This window comes from Balaenoptera physalus, assembly GCF_965194825.1.
Source record: "Balaenoptera physalus genome assembly, chromosome: 5".
Classification (NCBI taxonomy): Eukaryota; Metazoa; Chordata; class Mammalia; order Artiodactyla; family Balaenopteridae; genus Balaenoptera; species Balaenoptera physalus.
Genome location: NC_138884.1, coordinates 117,563,273 through 117,584,782, shown reverse-complemented (window position 1 = coordinate 117,584,782; position 21,510 = coordinate 117,563,273). Strand labels below are relative to the sequence as shown.

Here is a 21,510-nt window from a genome sequence, read left to right as displayed (position 1 = left end):
GGAAAACACATCCACATATGTAAGCCATGAACTCTTAAAATAGAGAATAGAGAAGGATCCTATGCAACCATTTTTACTTTTTTAAGGAACCTCCATATTGTTCTCCACAGTGGCTGTATCAATCTACATTCCCACCAACAGTGCAAGAGGGTTCCCTTTTCTCCACACCCTCTCCAGCATTTGTTATTTGTACACTTTCGGATGATACCCATTCTAACTGGTGTGAGGTGATACCTCATTGTAGTTTTGATTTGCATTTCTCTAATAATTAGTGATGTTGAGCAGCTTTTCATGTGCTTCTTGGCCATCTGTATGTCTTCTTTGGAGAAAGGTCTATTTAAGTCTTCTGCCCATTTCTGGATGGGGTTGTTTTTTTAATATTGAGCTGCATGAGCTGTTTATATATTTTGGAGATTAATCCTTTGTCCGTTGATTCGTTTGCAAATATTTTCTCCCATTCTGACGGTTGTCTTTTTGTCTTGTTTATGGTTTCCTTTGCTGTGCAAAAGCTTTTAAGTTTCATTAGGTCCCATTTGTTTATTTTTATTTCCATTTCTTTAGGAGGTGAATCAAAAAAGATCTTGCTGTGGTTTATGTCAAAGAGTGTTCTTCCTATGTTTTCCTCTAAGAGTTTTATAGTGTCCGGTCTTACATTTACGTCTCGAATCCATTGAGTTTACTTTTGTGTATGGTGTTACAGAGTGTTCTAATTTCATTCTTTTACATGCGGCTGTCCAGTTTTCCCAGCACCACGTAGTGAATAGACTGTCTTTTCTCCATTGTATATCCTTGCCTCCTTTGTCATAGATTAGTTGACCATAGGTGCGTGGCTTTATCTCTGGGCTTTCTATCTTGTTCCATTGATCTATGTTTCTGTTTTTGTGCCAGTACCATATTGTCTTGATTACTGTAGCTTTGTAGTATAGTCTGAAGTCAGGGAGCCTGATTCCTCCAGCTCCGTTTTTTTCCCTCAAGACTGCTTTGGCTATTCGGGGTCTTTTGTGTTGCCATACAAATTTTAAGATTTTTTGTTCTAGTTTCGTAAAAAATGCCACTGGTAATTTGATAGGGATTGCATTGAATCTGTAGATTGCTTTGGGTAGTATAGTCATTTTCACAATATTGATTCTTCCAATCCAAGAACATGCTATATCTCTCCACCTGTTGGCATCATCTTTAATTTCTTTCATCAGTGTCTTATAGTTTTCTGCATACAGGTCTTTTGTCTCCCTAGGTAGGTTTATTCCTAGGTATTTTATTCTTTTTGTTGCAATGGTAAATGGGAGTGTTTCCTTAATTTCTCTTTCAGATTTTTCATCATTAGTGTACAGGAATGCAAGTCATTTGTTTCTATGTAGTTTTTTATTTCTTCTTTGATTTCTTCAGTGACCTCTTGGTTATTTAGTAGCGCACTGTTTAACCTCCATGCATTTATGTTTTTTACAGTTTTTTTCCTGTAATTGATTTCCAATCTCACAGTGTTGTGGGCAGTAAAGATGCTTGATATGATTTCAATTTTCTTAAATTTTCCAAGGCTTCATTTGTGACCCAAGATATGATCTTTCCTGGAGAATATTCCATGTGCACTTGAGAAGAAAGTGTAATCTGCCACTTTTGGGTGGAATGTTCTACAAATATCAATTAGACCTCTCTGGTCTATTATGTCACTTAAAGCTTGTGTTTCCTTACTTATTTTCTGTTTGGATGATATATCCATTGGTGTAAGTGGGGTGTTAAAAGTCCCCTACTATTATTGTGTTACTGTCGATTTCTGTTTTCATGGTTGTTAGCATTTGCCTTATGTATTGAGGTGTTCATATGTTGGGTGCATAAACATTTATAGTTATAGCTTCTTTTTGGATTGATCCTTTGATCATTATGTAGTGTCCCTCCTTATCGCCTGTAACAGTCTTTATTTCAAAGTCTATTTTACCTGATATGAGTATTGCTACTCCAGCTTTCTTTTGATTTCCATCTGCATCGAATATCTTTTTCCATCCCTTCACTTTGTCTGTATGTGTCCCTAGGTCTGAAGTGGGTCTCTTGTAGACAGCATATATATGGGTCTTGTTTTTGTATCCATTCAGCCAGTCTGTGTCTTTTGGTTGGGGCATCTAATCCATTTACATTCAAGGTTATTATCAATATGTATGTTCCTATTACCATTTTCTTAATTGTTTTGGGTTTGTTTTTGTGGGTCTTTTTCTTCTCTTGTGTTTCCTGCTGCGAGTTGTTTCTTTAGCATTTGTTGTAAAGCTGGTTTAGTGGTGCCGAATTCTCTTAGCTTTTGCTTGTCTGAAAAACTTTTGACTTCTCCATCGAATGTGAATGAGATCCTTGCTGGGTAGAGTAATCTTGGTTGTAGGTTTTTCTCTTTCATCACTTTAAGTACATCCTGCCAGTCCGTTTTGGCCTGCAGAGTTCTTCTGCTGAAAAATTAGCTGATAACCTTACAGGGGTTCCTTTGTATGTTATTTTTTGTTTTTCCCTTGCTGCTTTTAATATTTTTTCTTTGAATTTAATTTTTGTTAGTTTGATTAATATGTGTCTTGGTGTGTTTTTCCTAGGGTTTATCCTGTATGGGACTCTCTGTGCTTCCTGGACTTGGGTGACTATTTCCTTTCCCATGTTAGGGAAGTTTTCAACTATAATCTCTTCAAATATTTTCTCAGACCCTTTCTTTTTCTCTTCTGCTGGAACCCCTGTAATTCGAATGTGGTGTGTTTACTGTTGTCCCAGAGGTCTCTGAGATTATCTTCAATTCTTTTCATTCTTTTTTGTTTATTCTGCTCCTCAGCAGTTATTTCCACCATTGTCTTCCAGCTCACTTATTCGTTATTCTGCCTCAGTTATTCTGATATTGATTCCTTCTAGTGTATTTTTCATTTCAGTTATTGTGTTCATTGTCTCTGTTTGCTCCTTAGTTCTTCTAGATCTTTGCTAAACATTTCTTTTGTTTTCTCAATCTGTGCCGCCATTCTATTTCCAAGATTCTGGATCTTCTTTACTATCATTACTCTGAATTCTTTTTCAGGTAGATTGCCTGTTTCCTCTTCATTTATTTGGTCTTCTGTAGGTTTTTACCTTGCTCCTTCATCTGTGAGATATTTTTTGTCATCTCATCTTTTTTGTTGTTGTTTAATAAGTGGGATTGTGTTCCTGTCTTACTGGTTGTTTGGCCTGAGACTTCTAATAGTGGGGTTTTTAGGCTATTGGGCAGAGCTGAGTCTTGGTGCTGAGATGAGGAATTCTGTGAGACCTCACTCCAACGAATATTCCCTGTGGTCTGAGGTTCTCTGTTAGTCCAGTGGTTTGGACTCGGAGCTCCCACCTCAGGAGCTTCAGCCCAACCCCGGGCTCATGAACCAAGATCCTGCAAGCCGCCTGGGGTGGCAGAAAAAAACAAACAAACAAAAAACACAACAATAACAAAGTAAAAAATAAAATTAGACTAGGAAACTAACAGATACGTTAGGAAGAATATAAAAATAAAAATATAGGTGAATCAACAACTGGAAGGTATATCGGTATCACAATAGTAAAAAAGAGGAGGGAAAAGAAAAAAAATAAATACAGGGGGCAAAGGCCTTGGCTGCGGATGGTGAGGCCTATGCAAGGGTGAGGTTTGGGTGGTAGGCGGGGCCAATGCTCAGGACCCACAGGGCTGGAAAAGGCTCTGGGGGCTGTGGGGGTGGGGCTTAGGCTCAAGGAACAGAAGGGGCCCAGGGTGCCCCCCATTCCTGGTCTCAAGAGGGCAGGGGACCTCACCTGGGAGCCCAGCAGGCTTCCTGGGCTCGAGTGAGCAGGGAAAATGCCCTCCTCTCCTTTCCTGCTCCTCCAGTCTGGGAGGGCCCCTCCCACCTGCCTCTCCTGATCTCCCTGGCCTCCCTCCTATGCCCCCAAAGACCCACGTGGCCTGGATGGGGGTTTGGAGGGCAGGGGATTGGCCTGGGAGCTCAGCAGGCTCCCCGTGTCCGAGTGGATGGGGCAATCGCCCTCCACTCCTCCCGAAGGGCCCCTCCCACCTGCCTCTCCTGATCTCTCCGGCCTCAGGGGTGCCGATTCTGTCTGGCCTCCAGTTCTCCTCCCCTCTCAGTCCCCTTACATCCTACCAGTTCACTTTGGGATTCCTCCCATCTTCTTGGGCGTCAGAGTTCCCCACCAGCGGCCGACAGGCACCCTAGTTGTGGGGAGATGCTAACTCCGTGTCTTCCTACATGGCCATCTTGACTCTGCCTCTGGATTAATTTCTAATCAGGTCTATGTGTTGACAAAACTTTTCTCAAATATTAAGAACTATTTATTGATTTTAGAATTAGAAGCTCTGGAAACAGGTTTCCTAGTACTTGTTGATTAACTGTCATTTAAACTTTTCAGAAATACAAGTAGGATGCATAAGTTTATGTCAATGTTTTCTAGTAGTATGCAGATAATGATTGCTACCACAGGTAGGAGAGCATATTTTTTTTAAAAAAAGCATTTACAGCCAACAAATCTTGGTTGAATCACATACTACCGGCTGTGTGACAAACTTGGTAAAGGCACTTAACTTCTCTATGCTTCATTTTCTTAATTTATAAAATGAGGATACTTTCACCTGATTTCACCTACTTCCTTAGCATCTCCTTTTTCTTATCCCTTTAATGCTGATGTTCTCAAGGGTTTGATCCTGATCTCTAGTCTCTTATAGGGATTATAAATGGTCACCAAACAGATCAGTATTTGAAACAACTGAATGTGAATGCCTTTAAGCAAGGCAAAACAGACTTCACCTGCCATTCCCTGTTTGCCATTTATGTTACCTGCCAGGTCCCTATAAATAACACATTCACGACCCAAATTTTACTTATGGTCCCTGATTTTGAGCATGTGCCAGATTTATAGTAGGAAGCAAGATTAAACATGTTCCTTGTACTCACTACACTTTAGGCAAATGGGACAGACACAGAAAACTGGAGAAAATTTTTTAAAAGGGTTATGTTTAGGGCAACACTGTTAGCTTAACAATATCATTGCTTAAAGCTCAGACAAATGTTTTGCCCTTCAACCCAGCACTCATTTCACTACTCTGTGCCAACTGCTCCAGTGATTTTCAATTTTACATTGAGTACCTGCTGGATTTCAAAACTTCAGAAGTTTCCTTAGTCTCCTCTGAGCTTTTAATATGCCAATACGTAAAGGGTTTCTCACAGATGATAAAGTTAATAATGATAGATAACATTTGAAGAGCATTTATTGTGGGCTGGTTAAATGCTTTACACAGATCATCTACAAATACAGTAATTATCTCCATTATAGAGAGAGGAAAATGTGACTTAAAATTAATTTGCCTCACATCATGTGGCTAGTTAGTAAATGAGGATTGAAACTTAGGTCTGTCTGATTCTGGAGTTACTTCTTTTAATGCCCAAGCTATAATTTCTGTAAAGGATATACTTACGAAGCATTTCCCAAAGTATTTAGCCATGGAATACTAAGCAAGGAACACCTAATTAACATTTATTTGAACTAGTATTTTCTAAAACAGTTTGGGAATGCTGGCTTAGTCTGTGCCAAAATTTTAAAAAAAAGATTATGTGATTAAAATAGATATAATACTTAATTGCACGCACAGTAATTACAAATCTAAAACATTGACAGAGAGGAAAACAGTACACTGAGTATGTTAACTGTATTTGGATAGTAAGAGTCAAGACTTTTTTTTCTTTTTCCTACACTAAATTTAAAAAAATAAACACTTTTTATGATAAAAAGCTTTTGAAAAGTATTATCTAAATTATTTTGCCCTTTCACATTAATTCTGTTCTTCTCAACATAATCACCATATTTCATCAAACCTAAAAAGCTACTGTAAGATGCCACTAATCATAAAATCAGGTGAAGCTGGTTTTAGCAAATACATGAATTTAGACTACATCTGAATCATTAAAACACACACATAAAAGATTACTTCAGAGATTCCTATCATTTCTAAATGACTTCCCTTTACCTCAGCAGTCTCTACAGTAGTCTTCCCCACTCTGATTTTGAAATTGCCAGTACTTTTTAAAAATTAACAAATTCCCTACCCTGGGCTCTCAACGTTAGGAACCAAACATAAACTATTGCTTTGAAATGGAAGTTTTAAGTGCAGACTTTCATTTTTACTTTATACTATAGAGAACTCCACAAAAATTTGGAAGTGATTCTCTATTTCTCAAAATATCTGATTTCACTGTTTCAGAATTGCAATTAGGTAAAAATTTATATTCTCCTTAGACACTCTAAGTATTGTATTTCATCATATATAAGATACCATCAATTGTAAAACGACTCCAATCATAAGATGCTGCATTATTTTGTGTACCATTAAGGAAAAAAACCATGGCTGATTTAACTGACCTAATGCTCTCTTACACTTAGTCACATCCTGTATTATGTACTGAAATACCTGTTTTGAATTTAGCCCTATTTTTATCTTATATCACTCTTGTGTTTCCATGAATTTCTTTTTTGAAAACTGAAGTATAGTTAATTTACAATGTTGTGTTAGTTTCAAGTATACAGCAAAGTGATAGTTTTACATCTATGTGTGTATATATATATATTTCCTTTTTCAGAGTCTTTACATTACAGGTTATTACAAGACACTGAGTATATTTCCCTGTGCTATATAGTAGGTCCTTATTTACATATTTTATTTATAGTAGTGTAGATATGTTAATCCCAAACTCCTAATTTATTTCTTCCATGTATTTCTGCAAATACAATAACTTTTTATTTAAGTGCTAAATGATCTTTTAAAGGATATTTAAGAGATTAAACTCAACAACTATGTACCAACAGTACACACAACTCAACTGAACTAATGACAATATTATCAGTTATAACCAAGTTTGCGTAAGTTGGGCAGTGACAACCATGTCACAGCTGCTATTTAGTCTATAATGAGTTTAAAACATTGAATACCCCACTATTTCAGAGCTATAAATATGAGAAAAATGTGCCTATCAGAACTAGTGAACTACAGTAATTTTAATCACTTTTTCTCTCTTCTACCATCATCCCTATTCTTACCTTCCAAACTTCTTTCCTCCATTTGTTTTGTAATCTAATTGCCAAGTTACCCCACTCTAAGAACACCTTTATTACAGTTCTACACAATGCAGCTCTAGGTTAAAACTCCTGCTAGGATTTAAAACATGTCAAAAGTCAGAATTTTTAAACAGGTAAATAAAAAAATTAAATATTTTGAGAACGATACATTCCAGAGACACTCAAAATATATAGCCGTGGCAACCAGCAATAATTCCAGGGGTCTTCTAGTAACCTTTGTCAAAACATAGATCTAAAACTATGCTTTTTGTGAAAGTTCATTTTATTCTTTTTGTTTTTCTTCTAAGCAAAAGGAATCAGGGAATGAACGCAAATGCCAGCAAAAGGATCAGGGAATGAACTCAAATGCCAGCTCTGCCTCTCATTAGCTGTGTGACTTTCTTTTTTTTATTACTGAAGTATAGTTAATTTACAATGTGTTAGTTTCAGGTGTGCAGCAAAGTAATTCAGATATACATACATTCTTTTCCAGATTCTTTTCCCATACAGGCTGTTACAAAATATTGAGTATCGTTCCCCATGCTATACAGTAGGCCCTTGTTATTTATCTGTTTTATATATAGTAGTGTGTATAAGTTACTCCCAAATTCCTAATTTACACCCCCCCACTTTTCCCCTTTGGTAACCATAAGTTTGTTTTCTATGTCTGAGTCTGTTTCTGTTTTGTAATAAGTTCATTTTTAGATTCCACATATAAGTGATATCATATGATACTTGTCTTTCTCTGTCTGACTTCATTTCATATGATAATCTCTAGGTCCATCCATGTTGCTGCAAATGGCATTATTTCATTATTTTTATAGCTGAGTAATATTCCAGTGTGTGTGTGTGTGTGTGTGTGTGTGTGTGTGTGTGTGTGTATATGTATATATATACACCACATTTTCTTTATCCATTCATCTCTTGATGGATATTTAAGTTGCTTCCATGTCTTGCCTATTGTAAATAATGCTTCAGTGAACACTGGGGTGCATGTACCTTTTTTAATTATAGTTTTCTCCACATATATTCCCAGAAGTAGAACTGCAGGATCATACTGTAGCTCTATTTTTAGTTTTTTAAGGAACCTCCATACTGTTCTCCATAGTGGCTGTACCAATTTATATTCCCACCAACAGTACAAGAGGGTTCCCTTTCCTCCACACCCTCTCCAGCATTTATTATTTGTAGACTTTTTGATGATGGCCATTCAGACTATTGTGAGGTGATACCTCATTGTAGTTTTGATTTGCATTTCTCTAATAATTAGCGACATTGAGCATCTTTTCATGTGTCTCTTGGCCATCTGTATGTCTTCTTTGGAGAAATGTCTATTTAGATCTTCTGCCCATTTTTTGATTGGGTTGCAAGATGAACACTACAATAGTCCAGTTAACATCCTTTACCATATGTAGTTACAATTTTTTTCTTGTGATGAGAACCATCAAGATCCAGTCTCCTAGCTATTTTCTAATTTGCAAAACAGTATTATTAACTATAGTCACCATGCTGTACATTATATCCCCATGACTTATTCATTTTATAACTGGAAATTTGTATTTATTTTTGATTGTTTTTCTCTACTCACCAGAGAGCCTTCTTCCCGTTTACTAATGAGGACACTGGGGATCCTGGAGGGCTTAAGGGATGGCTATGAGGGTATGGCTAAGAGAAGACAGTCCATGTGTTTCAGATACTACGGCCATTAACACAGAAAATCTTTCTGTCCAGTGACATATGCATAAAATTTTAAAAGGGCTATGTCTAGGTCTCCCATGGCCCACTTACCAAACAAGGTCATCTTTTAGCTGGCTCAGATTTTCCCCAATAGGATTTAACCAAACCTTTCCACTCACAGATGTACTCACCATTATCTCTCTTCCATTTCTTAACCAAGAACACAGTTAATAACAGTAGCCACCATTTTAATGGGCCTGGCACATTACATACATTCTCATTTAATCTTTACAACCTTGTGAGACAATAAGGTTACAGATAAACTCAGAGAAATGATGTGACTTGTCTAAATCCTTTCAAATATTAAACGGTAAAGTCATGATTTTAACTCGTGTTTGTTACTCCTAACCTCACACTACAAGTCATTTTTAAAGTGTTCCCAAAACCTAATTAAAGAAAATTAACTCACCATCCATTAAAATTCTTGCATACCTAACTTAAGAACACTAAGAATCTGAATGGTCATTTCTTACCACCCCTAGTCAAGCCACTATCATATCTCCTCTGGATTTATGTAAAAGCCTCCTAACTGGTGTTTCTTCCACCCTATTCCCTCCAGTCTATTCTTGAGAGCAGCCAGAGAGATCCTTTTAAGAAGGAAGTCAGTACTCCACCGCTCAAAACCCTCCAATGGCTTAGATGCCCTCAAGATCCTTCATGACCTGTTCCTGATCTCTGATTCTTTCTCCAGCTTTAGTTCCTTCCCTCAACTCTGACCTACAGGCTTCCTTGCTGTTCAGGAGAGTTCCTGCCTGATGGCTTTTGCAATGTCTGGTCCGTCTGCCTGACTGCACCTCCCCAAAACAGCCTAACGATTAACTCTCTTGCTTCTGTTCGCTCTTTACTGAAGAGTGATCTTTTCAGTGAGACCTTCCCTGGCCACACTAAAATTTCAACCTATATCCTCCTTCCCGGCTTTACTACTTTTGTTTTCAGCACTCATTACGACCTAAGATACGGTGTGTTTTTCTTAACTTTGTTTAGTATGTATGTTCAATAAAATGTGAACTACAGGGAGACAGGAATTTTTGTCTGTTTTGTTCATTGCTTTTTACCGATGCCTAAAACGGTGTTTGGAACATGGTGGGCGCTCAATAACTACTTACGGAATAAACAAATTCCTGTCACCGCCTCTCGGTTCTTTCTCTCACACACGCAAAAATAAACATGTTTGTGCATATATCTTTTCCAGTAACATCCTTCCCCTCGGCCCCGCATCCCATTTCTCAAACTTGGCTCCTTCAAAAGGTCCCAAGCTCTTCCCTGCTTCCTCATGCCAAGATTGGCGCTGCTGTGGGCCGACTTCCCCGCAGCCCAGGTCCTATCATCCGAAGGCCACTAAGGGACAGGGGACTCTTATGTTCGCAATCCCCGTACCCCAGGACCCTCTGCGGACGACACTCACATGTATCGGTGAACAAGCGGAACCTCGGCCGTCTCGGCCCGGAGCGGGTAAGGACAGCCTCCCGCTCCCGAAGGCAGCGAGAAAGGACCCAATGAGGTGTCCTCGCTAAACGCCTGAGCGGTCCACAGATTCTTCTCCAAATTCAATGGCCCCCTTCCCGTGCGCAGCCACACCACACTCCCCGTCGTCCAGTCCCTCAGCCAATAACGCCAACCATTCTGCACCTCTTCCTCGGTCTCTATATTTTGTCGCCAGGTTGGGCGAGGGGCAAGACGCCGGACGTCGGGGTCTTTCTTTAGAGTTCCGTCGCGGAGGCTGTGAGGTCAGAGGAAAAGGCCGAGCTGAGGGTTGGGGGTGGAGAGCTGGGAGTTGTCAGCGGAGAGCGTGGGGTTCGCTGTTTTGGCCGGATGCGGAGCTGGCAACTCCGGCTGACTTAAGCTGGCGGGCAAAGGGCAATCTCTGAGCTCCCGGCGCTCCAGGAGCAGCCTCTTTTGTAGAAGCATCTGAAATGCAGGGTCTGGTGCACTAAGCAATAGCGACAACACCAGCTCCAGCGACAGCTCTGGGGCCCTGTGTAGGAGCTCCATCCCCTTGTCTTTGTGTCCGCCTGCGTCCCCAGACCCAGAGGCAGGTATTTGGGTTTCCCAGTTTTCTGTGTCGTAGTGGTCGGGGCTGGTGGGAAGTAGAGGAAGGTCAGGTGCAGCGAGCGGCCCCGCAATTCCGCCGTGAGTGATAGAGACCACCGGTGCAGCTGCTGGCTGCTGAGTACCGTCTCCATCCCTACCTACAGCCCGCCTTCCCCCTACACACCTGAGTCCTTTGAGGACTGCAGGCGGCTCTTCGAAAGGATCTACTACCTGACTGTTTCAGAGAATTTGGAATCGGCTCTCCCGTTGCTCAACATAGATGCGAACTCTTGCTTTGGTTTGTTTCTTGTTTTCAAAGGTTTAGTCAGTTGTCGAGATGTGGCATTCCCTTGTGCAGTGGAAGAATGTGAACGAGTGGAAGTTTCTTTAGAAGTGTTAGTGGTTGCTTTTCAAGGCCTCTTGTCCCTGTTTTTATTTGGGACAGAAAGACAACTTTTTGCGGGAAAGTATATAAAATAAATGAAACCCATTGAAGAAATGTGTAAACTGTTTTATTCGTAATGAAGTATGCATCTTTTGCCCTATTTTTTACCTTTTTCCCTTTGTGATGCATTTTCACTTAAAGTTCTTTGAGGGCGGATATTGTGTCCTGTTCACTGGTGGCCCCGAAGCTGGAAAAACACCTGACTTAAAATAGGAGCTTCAGGATATTTGTTGAATGAATGAATTTTCAAACCCAACTCTTTATGTTGTTTTTTTTTCCTCAACTAATCTCTCACCTCAGCTGTCTTTTCCACTGGCTTTCTTCCACTCACCAAGCGGAAAAAAATCTATGTGTGTGTATTTGTTATGTGTGAGCCTTTTTATGTGCACGCATCTAAGAGGTAGTTGAAGCAGAACACATGAAATGTTTAATGCCAACTACTGTTTTATCGTTTTGAATTATTTGCATTTTCTTTATTTGGTTATTTGATTTTTAGTTGTCTAAGTGACAGAGGTATCTAATGGAAGATCAAATAGCATAGTATAAAAGGACTGCCTAATAAAATGCAACAGCTCAGGCTCTTCCTTCCTACCCTCAGTTCTGTTCCTTCAGAGATAATCATTTTTAACCTTTTCTAATTTTAGGTCTGTATGTTGAACAAGTTAAACTGCAAATTCTTTTTTTTTTTTTAATTGACTTCTTAAGATAGGCCACACCATCCACAACCTCTCTACTACAATTTGTTTTTTGTTTTTTAATAATTTTTATTGAAATACAGTTGATTTACAATGTTGCGGGGTTTTTTTGTTTTTTGGCTGCATTGGGTCTTCGTTGCTGTGCGCGGGCTTCTCATTGCCGTGGCTTCTCTTGTTGGGGAACATGGGCTCTAGGCGCGTGGGCTCAGTAGTTGTGGCATGCAGGCTCTAGAGCGCAGGCTCAGTCGTTGTGGCGCACAGGCTTAGTTGCTCCGCAGCATGTGGCATCTTCCCGAACCAGGGCTCCAACCCGTGTCCCCTGCATTGGCAGGTGGATTCTTAACCACTGCTCCACCAGGGAAGCCCTCTTCTACAAATTTTTGAATCGTTATCACAATTTTTAGTTTTCATATTGGTTAATTTTACAATTCTAAATAATATATTTAAACTTAATTTTTTTCATGTGAACTTTCAAAAATACATATATTTGGCTCCTTATTTGGTAAAATGAGGGAAGTAGAGACTCTATCTTCCTTTACTGCCACAGAAACCACATCCATTCCCACCTTCCCTTAGGTGGACCTTTACTTGTACATTGTCAAAGTTATTACTAGTTACAGTATATTTCTTAACTGCAATTGTTTTTTGCTTTATGTGTTTAAAAACTAGTAAAATGTTACAATATTATGGCTTTGTAAATAATCTTCAGTGCTGAGCCAAGAAGTATGCTATTATACATTTCCTTCCCAATGTTTTAATTTCATGACCTTTGTACCACACTAACAAGATTTGTAATATTAACGTCCAACTGATTACTCTTTCTTCCTCTCCAATAACAAAAATTATGCCATAGTTAAATGTGCTTAATTTTTTGGATTATATACTTCTTATGTAGCTTTTGGCTCTCCTCACTTTCACAGAGTACTTTGCACTTTCTTTGAGGGAAAAGATGCATGTGCTTTATTCACCACATCCTCTCATTCTTTGTATGAGAACCTCCCTTACTCTGCTTGAAGACATTCCCCTTGGAGCCCAATTACCTTCTGTTTAATTGGAACAGATTACTTTCTAGTCCTTTGGTGCAGCTTCTATACTGGATTATATTCATTGAATTCTTGAGTAAGATACATTGTTTCTTAACTCCTCATCTTTTATTATTTGGTTTTCTCCTCTGTTTTGTTAGAATACATCCTAAAGAGACTTATTCATGAAGGTATGTGGATGGTGATTTTATTTTTTAATGTTTGCATGGTTGTAAATGATTATTTTGCTATTAGGAATGATAGTTTGGCTGCGTAAAGAAACAAAATTATGTTTCTTCCAACTTTTCAAGGCTTCACCATCTTTTAACTTCTGTTGTTGCTCATGAGAATGAGTGTCTGATCTTGATTTGTTGATGCCTGAACTATTTGTTTTCTCTCTGAAATGATTAAAATTTTTAGTTATGCTTGATGCTTTGAAAATTTGTCATGGCATGTCTTGGTCTGAGTTTATTCTCCTTGCAGTTAACTCATTCAGTGGAGCTAGGATAAATGTCTCCATTTGGGTGTTTTTTCATTTATTCTCCTTGAAATTAGAAGCCTTTTTAATTTGAAGGTACATATTTCCCTTCACTTGTGGGGAATTTTCTCCCATCTTTCGTAATTTATTCTTTTTTTTCCCTGTTCCCTTTTTTGAAATGCCTATAAGGTGGTTGTTAAATTCTTGGGTTGATTCACTATGTGTGTTATCTTTTCTGTTATGCTTTTTTAATCTATTTGCGCATTTGCTTCATGTTCTGAGTAATTGTCTCAACTTTATTTTCCAACACTTCTATGTAGTTTCGTAATCATATATTTAAGTTCCAAGTACTAAGTTTTAAAATTATTATTTTCTCATATTCTCTTAATTTTGTTTCATTTTTCTTTTTTTAAATGAGATGAAATTTACATATATTAGAGTACACTGATTTTAAGTGATCAGTTTGATGAGTTTTGATACACGTGAACAAACATGACAAACACGACCCTAATCAAGATGTGAAACATTTGGACTACTCCAGAAAGTTCCTATGTTTCCCTCTCCAGTCCTGTCCCCAACCGCCCCCCCCCCCGACCCAGCCAAGGCACTACAATTCTCTTTTTTATCACTATAGTTTAGAACTGTAGTTCTAGAACTACATTTAAATGGAGCCATAGGATATGAACTCTTATGTGTCTACTGCTTTCATCAACATAATATTTTTGAGATACATCCATATTTTGGCATGGTTGTTCCTTTTTTGTTGCTTTTGAAAGCATTTCATTGGATGAATATGCTACAACTTGTTTATCAATTCACTTGTATGATGTTTACATTGCTTCCAGTTTGGGGCTGTTATGAGTAAAACTTCTGTGAACATTCATGTACAAGTATTTTTATGGACAAATATTTTAAGTTTTCTTGGGTAAGTACCGAGTAGGAGTGGAATTTCTGAATCATAAGGGATATTTTTAACTTGAGGACAGTTTTCCAAACAGTTTTTCAAAGTTCTTGTGTCATTTTAACACTACCATCAGCAGCAGAGTATCAGCTCCAGTTCCACATTTTTCTGAACACTTGGTATTACCAGTCATTCCAATTTTAGCCATTCTGGTAGGTGTGAAATGGTATGTTGTTGTGCTTTTAATTTGCACTTCCCTGCTGATTAATTATATTGAGAACTTTTTCATGTGCTTATTGTCTATTTGTATTCCTCCTTTGTGAAAAATACATGTTTCAGACTTTTACCTATTTTTGTTTTTCTTTTTATTATTGAGTTGTAGGCGTTCTTTATATATTCTAAGTCTATTATCATACATACAAACATACATATGATACATATACATCTGTTTGATAAAAATGTCATATATAGATATAAATAATATTTTTCTTAACTTTGGCTTGGATTTTTATTTTCTCAAATGTGACTTTTGATGTGCAATGTTTTTAATTTTGATGAAGCCCACTTTATAAAGTTAATCTTTTATGACTTCTTTTTATTCTGCTTGAGAAATCTTTGCCTATCCTAAGGTTGCAAAAATATTCTGTGTTTTTTTTTTTTTGGAGAAGACTTACAGTTTTAGCTTTTACGTTTAGGTCTATAATCCATGTCATATTTTTGTGGATGTAGCAGTAGGAGTTGAGGTTAATTTCTTCCCATGTGAGTGTCTTGTTTTAGCACCATTCGTTAAAAAGACTATCCTTTTCCTATTGAATTCATTGGCCTTTGTTGAAAATCAATTCATTGTATTTAAAAATGTTTTTCATTTTAAAATTTAAAATTTTTTTTCAATTTTTATGAAATATATTGTATATAGCACATATATATATAAATAGAGATATAGAATATGGGAATTATGGAGCATAATAATAATATGAACACCCTTAACCCACCAATTAAGAATAAGAATATTATTCAAAATTTTTGAAGCTTCTTATGGGTTATTCCCTAATCTTATGACTGTTTTTCATACAGTGGTAACCTTAACCTCAGGTTTTTTTTTTTTAATTCCTTTAATTTTTGAATATATTCTTACCTCATATGTAAGTGTTCCTGAATTATTTATTATTTAGCTTTTGTGGTTTTTTAATTTTATGAATATTGGCATAAGTTTTGTGTGACTTTTTTTCCTGCTCAACATTATATTTCTAGGATTCATCTATATTATTAAATGTTGCTATAGTTCGCTTGTTTTCCATCCTGTGTGTTCTTCCATCAGATGAATGTACCACAGTTTATTTAGCCATTCACCTGTGTGTGGACATTTAAGTTGTTTCCAGTTTAGAGCTAATAGAAGCAATACCACCCTGATCTTTCTTGTATGTTTCTGCTTGTGTATGTGTGTAGGAGTTTCTGCAGGAACAAAATAGTGTCAAACTGTCTTCCAAGGTCATTGTACCAATTTACACTCGTTTCTCCATAATCTAACATTGTGTATTAACAGATTTCTTAATTTTTACTGTCTCACAGGTATAAATTCTCATGTGATTTTAATGAACAATTTCTTGAATATTAATGAGGTTGTTTATCTTCTCATATATGTTGGCAATTCCTTTTCATTCTTTCATGAAATATGTTTTTCCATACCTCCTTTTTTATATAATTGGTGTAATATCTTCTCAAAATTTTCTCAAAACTTTCTAAATATATTAGAGTTAGTTTTGGTTTGGGTTTTTTTTCATAAATTATTTTGGTTGCATCCAGGGCAGATTTTTTTTCTTTTGGTTTATTTTATTTTTTGCCTTTTATGCTATAGTCTTTCCTCAACTATCTGATGATTCCTGGACAGTTCGTCATTTAAGAGTTAAGGAAGACTGTCTGGGAGCATTTTGTATGTGGATAGGCTTGTTGACTGGAATACCCTGTTTTAGGATGGCTTGGTAGACAGCCAGATCTTAACTGGGGTCTTACAAATTTCAGAATTAAGAGGAGTTTGCTTTTGTCCACAGTGCTCATACCAACTATTTATTGTAATTCTCACACAGTTTATTTTATTCCTTTAGGGATGAACCATTTTGTTTTTTGTTTTTCTTTTGTTTAGAGGATAAATAACTGGCCAGTACTGGGGGGCTGGTAGCAGAGTTGACTTTTCTGTTCTTCAGCCTTTCAAATTATCTTTCTCATTTCAAATTATCTTTCTCATTTCAAACCTTCTTCTGACTGCTGCTGTTCACCATTGTTCCTGCCTTCTATGAATCTGAAGCCTGTGAACTGAAGAGGCTGAGCAAAACTTCTTGACTGTATTATAGGTTGTAGCTTCCTTCTTTCTGTTTCTTGTGACAATACTCTTCCATACGCAAAATGCTTTACAGGAGTTTCTTCAAGTCTTTCATCAGCTCAAGGCCTTTTTCTGTCCTCTTCCTTGTTATGAGTTTATACATTTTAAAACAGTTCTTTTTAATGTTTTAATGAGGTTTCTGGGCAGACATATGAAAAGCAGTCTGTTAACTTGATTTAGAATTCCAGATTTTTATTGTAAAAGCTGAGAAGAGAAGAATGCAGTGCTTGACCAATGGAATGTCTTTTCCGTGAGACACCTGGGTGAGAGACATATTTTTTGTTGGAGGACCTTTTTTGTTGTGGTTGCCATAGCGTGATTCAGATTTTGGAGCAAGTTTTTTAATCTTCAGGCTGCTCCATGATAAAACTCTGGGGCACAATTTGCTTTGGAATCTATGCTGCTAGGACCCCTCAGGATCTACGCATAGAACATCTATTTCTAACCTAGAGGCAATAACATCTGTCAAGATCATTGAGGGGATTAAAACATCACTTGTAAAGCACCTAGCACAGAAACAAAAATTGATTAGTTAAGTAACATTATAGTGCTGTCTGTTGTCTAGTTTAATTTTTATACTATTAATAGAGTCCTTGATTATTTAAAGTTTCTGGTTGGTATCCTTATTTCCTCTTTCCTAACTCCCCTCACTCTGAAAAAGGAAACTCTGTGGGTTATTCAAGCTTTAGGTGAAGAGAAGAGCTTTACTGATATGAATATGCAATAACGAACTTCCTCTAAACTCTTAGAACTGTCAGACATCCTTGTAGAGGGAATGTTCTGTCTTGTCTTTATATGCCATTGAAAATCTTTGATTTTGATTTAGAGCTGCAATATAAATTCATGATTGGGTGGTTTTTCCTCTTTGATATTGTCTTGAAATTTTTTAACTTTTTTTTTTTTAACTGTAAAGTGTAGAGATTGGCATTTTCCTCCAAGTTATATTAGTTATCATGTTTAAGGTCAGAAAACACTGGCTTAATGTCTAGTTGATCTATCAAAAACTTCTCTCCTTTTCTAGGTTATCTTGGAAGATCTAGGACTCCGAAAATGTTTCCCTTGAAGGATGCCGAAATGGGTGCCTTTACCTTCTTTGCCTCTGCTCTGCCACATGATGTTTGTGGAAGCAACGGGCTTCCTCTCACACCAAATTCCATCAAAATTTTAGGGCGCTTTCAAATCCTTAAGACCATCACCCACCCCAGACTGTGCCAGTATGTGGATATTTCTCGGGGAAAGCATGGTAAGTTGCTGTTGTTGTCTCCTATTTTGTGTTCTCTACCCTGTTCCCCTGGTTAGGTTATAATATACATTGTAAACATATAAAGTAATCAGTATGTGTGTGTACAAGTGCCTTCACCTTTCACTCTAGCCAAACTGCATCATTTGAGTTTTCCTTACTACATCTGAATGATTCATATTTCTTAGATCTGAGAATCAAGATTTTTAATTTTCTCTTTCAGGGAAGCCACCTATCCTCAAGCATTTCCTCACCTCTCTAAGAAGGAAATGAAAGTTCTAAAGTTAGAAACTTTAGAATTGTCTATTAGAGTGTATTTTATGATTGAAAGTAATAATTTGGGTTAAGTTTCTTCAAATGAAGAGAGTCACTAATTTTTTTACCTCTTTGGAGCTGCATTAGTCTTTTCATATAGGATTTCATTTGGAAAAGTTGAACTGTATTGGTTAAAAAGTCAATGTTTCACCAGGAAGATGTTTACTGCCTTTTTTTCTTCCGTAGCCTGTATCTTAGTCCATTCTGGCTGCTAAAATAGGACACCATAAACCGAGTGGCTTATAAACAAGAAAGGTTTATTTCTCACAGTTCTGGAGATTAAGGCACCAGCAGATTCCACATCTGGTGAGGCCCGCCTCTTCATTGACAGCCATCGTCTCACTGTAACCTCACATGGTGGGAGTGGGAAGGGAGTTCTCTCAGGCCTCTTTTGTAAGATCACTGATCCTGTTCAGGAGGGCTCCACCCTCATGACCTAATAACCTCCCAAAGCCCCACCCCCAAACACCATCACACTGAGGATTAGGTGTCAACATATGGATTTGGGTGGGGGGGACACAAATGTTCAATCTGTAGCACCCCTGGAAGGTGCTTATGTTAGCAATATTTTAATTATTTTAAAATTATTTTTGAAAACTTAATTGCATGCTGAGGTTCCATTTCTTAGAATTATTTTAAATGCATCTCACTGAAATATATTTAATTTTTCTAACAAAATGATTTATGAAAGTTAACCCTCTATACTTGCTGATATTGTCCTGTTTTTATTCCTACAAAATGGCATTTTCAGGTGTTTCAACCTAACATTAAAGATGCTCAAAAAATGCAAACTGTATTTCCTCTATTGTTTTGCTGAAAAACAGGCTAAATGATACTTTCAAAGTTATGCCTCTTAAAAAATGTTGCTCTGAAAGTTTTCTAGACTGAGTAGAAAATGTTTTTTGTAATAAATATTATTGATGGCTAATATTTATTGAGTGTTTATTATATATTAGGCAGTATTCTAAGTATTCTAAGCTTTACATATTTTAATTAACTTAATGCTTACAACCTTACCATGAGGTAGAAACAGATAAGGAAATTGAGGCACAAAGCAATTAAGTAACTTCTGGCAAGTTTGTTGTTTAAAAACAAGCAAACAAAAAACCTTTTGCTAATGTTTTTATTTGATAAATGGCTTCAATGACATTAACTAAATTATAGAACTCATGTGGGGCTTTTTATATAATCGAATACTTGATAGATATTGTCAATCCCTGAATGCCTCAAACACCACCCCCCAATCCAATTACAAATTCTAAAGAATTTCCGCTTGTGGGGTTGACCTAGTTCCAAAATCACTCCAAACTTAGCAATATAGTGGATCCTCATTATCATCTGTAGCGAGTAACCATACTTAGTATTGCTGCTTTACATCTGCAAAGTTGTAGTATGCCTGTCTTCCCAAAGTCTTGCTACTTTACTCAGTTCTTAGGACTTCTTCATTCTTGTATCCTGAAGTGCCCTTTATTTCTTCCCACTGTGTCTGGAAGCCTGTTTGGAGCATCACTTCATATGACTGGGGTCTTGCCTCTGTCCAGTTTTCCCTAGGCTTTCTTTTCATGGGATAATTGACTCAGTAGTCCTAGATACTTCTTGAGCTCCTTCTTTTCATCCCTCTATCTAAATGAGGCCCTGTAAACACTGAACTAGGAAAAACCTTATGACATAATCCCTTTGGGGAACACTACTGCTAACTGCCCAGGAACCTTCTTTTTAGTTATAAATGTGAGATAGGAACTAATCTCCTTAGACACTGTTAACCTCTCTTAATGTAGAACCCAGCTCAACATCTAGGTAGTCTCTTTAGGCCCATCCACCATATTGCTGGTTACTCTGTTTCCCCTGCTTTCCCTGCTCCTGGATCTCAGCAGCCCTTTCTTCTAGGGACACACAGGTCATGGATGTGTGTAAAATTCATATATTTTAAGTTTGGCTGCCTGGAATGAAAATATCAGTGATTGTCAAAAGGTTAGGGAATTTGATGATTTTTTTACTACTGGCAATGTTCATTGTCCTGAAAAGTTGTATGCATCGTAAGGTGTAAATAAATTAGAATAAGTGTAGATGTGAAGGTCTTTTTGTTCCAAAACATCCCAGTCATTTCAGTTGAATTTAATTTGAAAAGTTTGAAAAGGCTCTACTCTACAGTCTCCTTAGTGAACAACACATATTTCTTGATGATTTAATACCACATGATTTTGGTTTGGACTCCACTTAATTGTCTCCTCAAAGAATTTTGGTTTTGGTTCCTTTCCCCCCTTTATTCTGTTCTTACTATACAGATATCTCACAGTTTGTCATTGTTAGTCTCCCACCTGCCCACCTTTCCCTTTTTACTTGGAGTAATGTGTGACATGTGGTCTGTTTTACTAACATTATGTTTTTACATGTTAGGTTAGCTCAGAAGTCAGGCTTTCACTGTTTCCTATGGATCATTCAAAACTGATTCAAGATGATGTTAGTTTCTTGCTAACTCAGCAGAATGATGTATTTAAAGTCAAGAATAGTGTACACTAGAATTTGTGCACTTGATTTATTAAAGAGAAGTTGAGTAAAATATCTTTAAAAGAAAAAAGCCAATAAAGCATGAAAATACTTAAGTTAACAAACAATCTTTCTTTTGAACTTGAAATCTCAGCAGTTTTAGAAGCAGAATAAGGATTATAAATGGTAATACATTCCATTTTATTTGGTATTGGTTACCCAGAAATCTTTTGTTTATTGCTAGGAAAATCAAGAACAAAATTATTTTAACTAATAGATTTGAAATTTAGGTAAAGAATAATAGAATTGTTAAGAACCTGTAAAATAATGTATTCTATATCTCTAGCTGCATATATATTTCAACCTAAGTGTCTATATCAGTTTAGAGTTCCATCAAAGAAATAAAACCAGTAAGAGATAGATAGCTAGATAGCTACACAGATATAGATTAATTGCTTGGAATTGGTTTATGTGATTTTGGGGTTGGGTAGGCTCATCTGAAATCCATAGGGCAGGTCATCAAGGACAACCTGAAGTTTTAGACAACAGCTGAAGTCACAGTCCAAGTGTGGAGTTTCTTCTCCAGAGAAGAGTCGATTCTGCTCTTAAGGCCTTTACAACTGATTGAATCAGGATCACCCAGATTATCTAGGATGATCTTCCTTACTTAAAGTAATCTAATTGTAGATTTCATTTATTAAATGCCTT

General features: G+C 37.2%; 2 protein-coding genes across 8 annotated transcripts in view; one reads left to right on the top strand and one right to left on the bottom strand.

The window, feature by feature from the left end:
• The window catches only part of AIMP1 (aminoacyl tRNA synthetase complex interacting multifunctional protein 1), a 34,570-nt gene extending 24,217 nt beyond the window's left edge, over nt 1-10,353 (bottom strand). The window contains exon 1 of one of the 2 annotated variants that reach the window (XM_082462956.1): nt 10,217-10,353. In XM_082462956.1, coding sequence (XP_082319082.1) covers nt 10,217-10,218 — 2 coding nt within the window. In that variant the 5' untranslated portion in view covers nt 10,219-10,353. The remainder of the gene's footprint in view (nt 1-10,216) is intronic. The other variant, XM_082462955.1, reaches the window with a different exon arrangement.
• Nucleotides 10,354-10,495: 142 nt separating this feature from the next.
• Nucleotides 10,496-21,510, top strand: part of TBCK (TBC1 domain containing kinase) — a 237,930-nt gene continuing 226,915 nt past the window's right edge. For 3 of the 6 annotated variants that reach the window (XM_082462789.1, XM_082462785.1, XM_082462788.1), the window contains exons 1-2: nt 10,496-10,843; nt 17,782-18,003. In XM_082462789.1, the coding sequence (XP_082318915.1) occupies nt 17,811-18,003 (193 nt within the window). In that variant the 5' untranslated portion in view covers nt 10,496-10,843; nt 17,782-17,810. The other 3 variants (XM_082462786.1, XM_082462787.1, XM_082462790.1) reach the window with 3 other exon arrangements.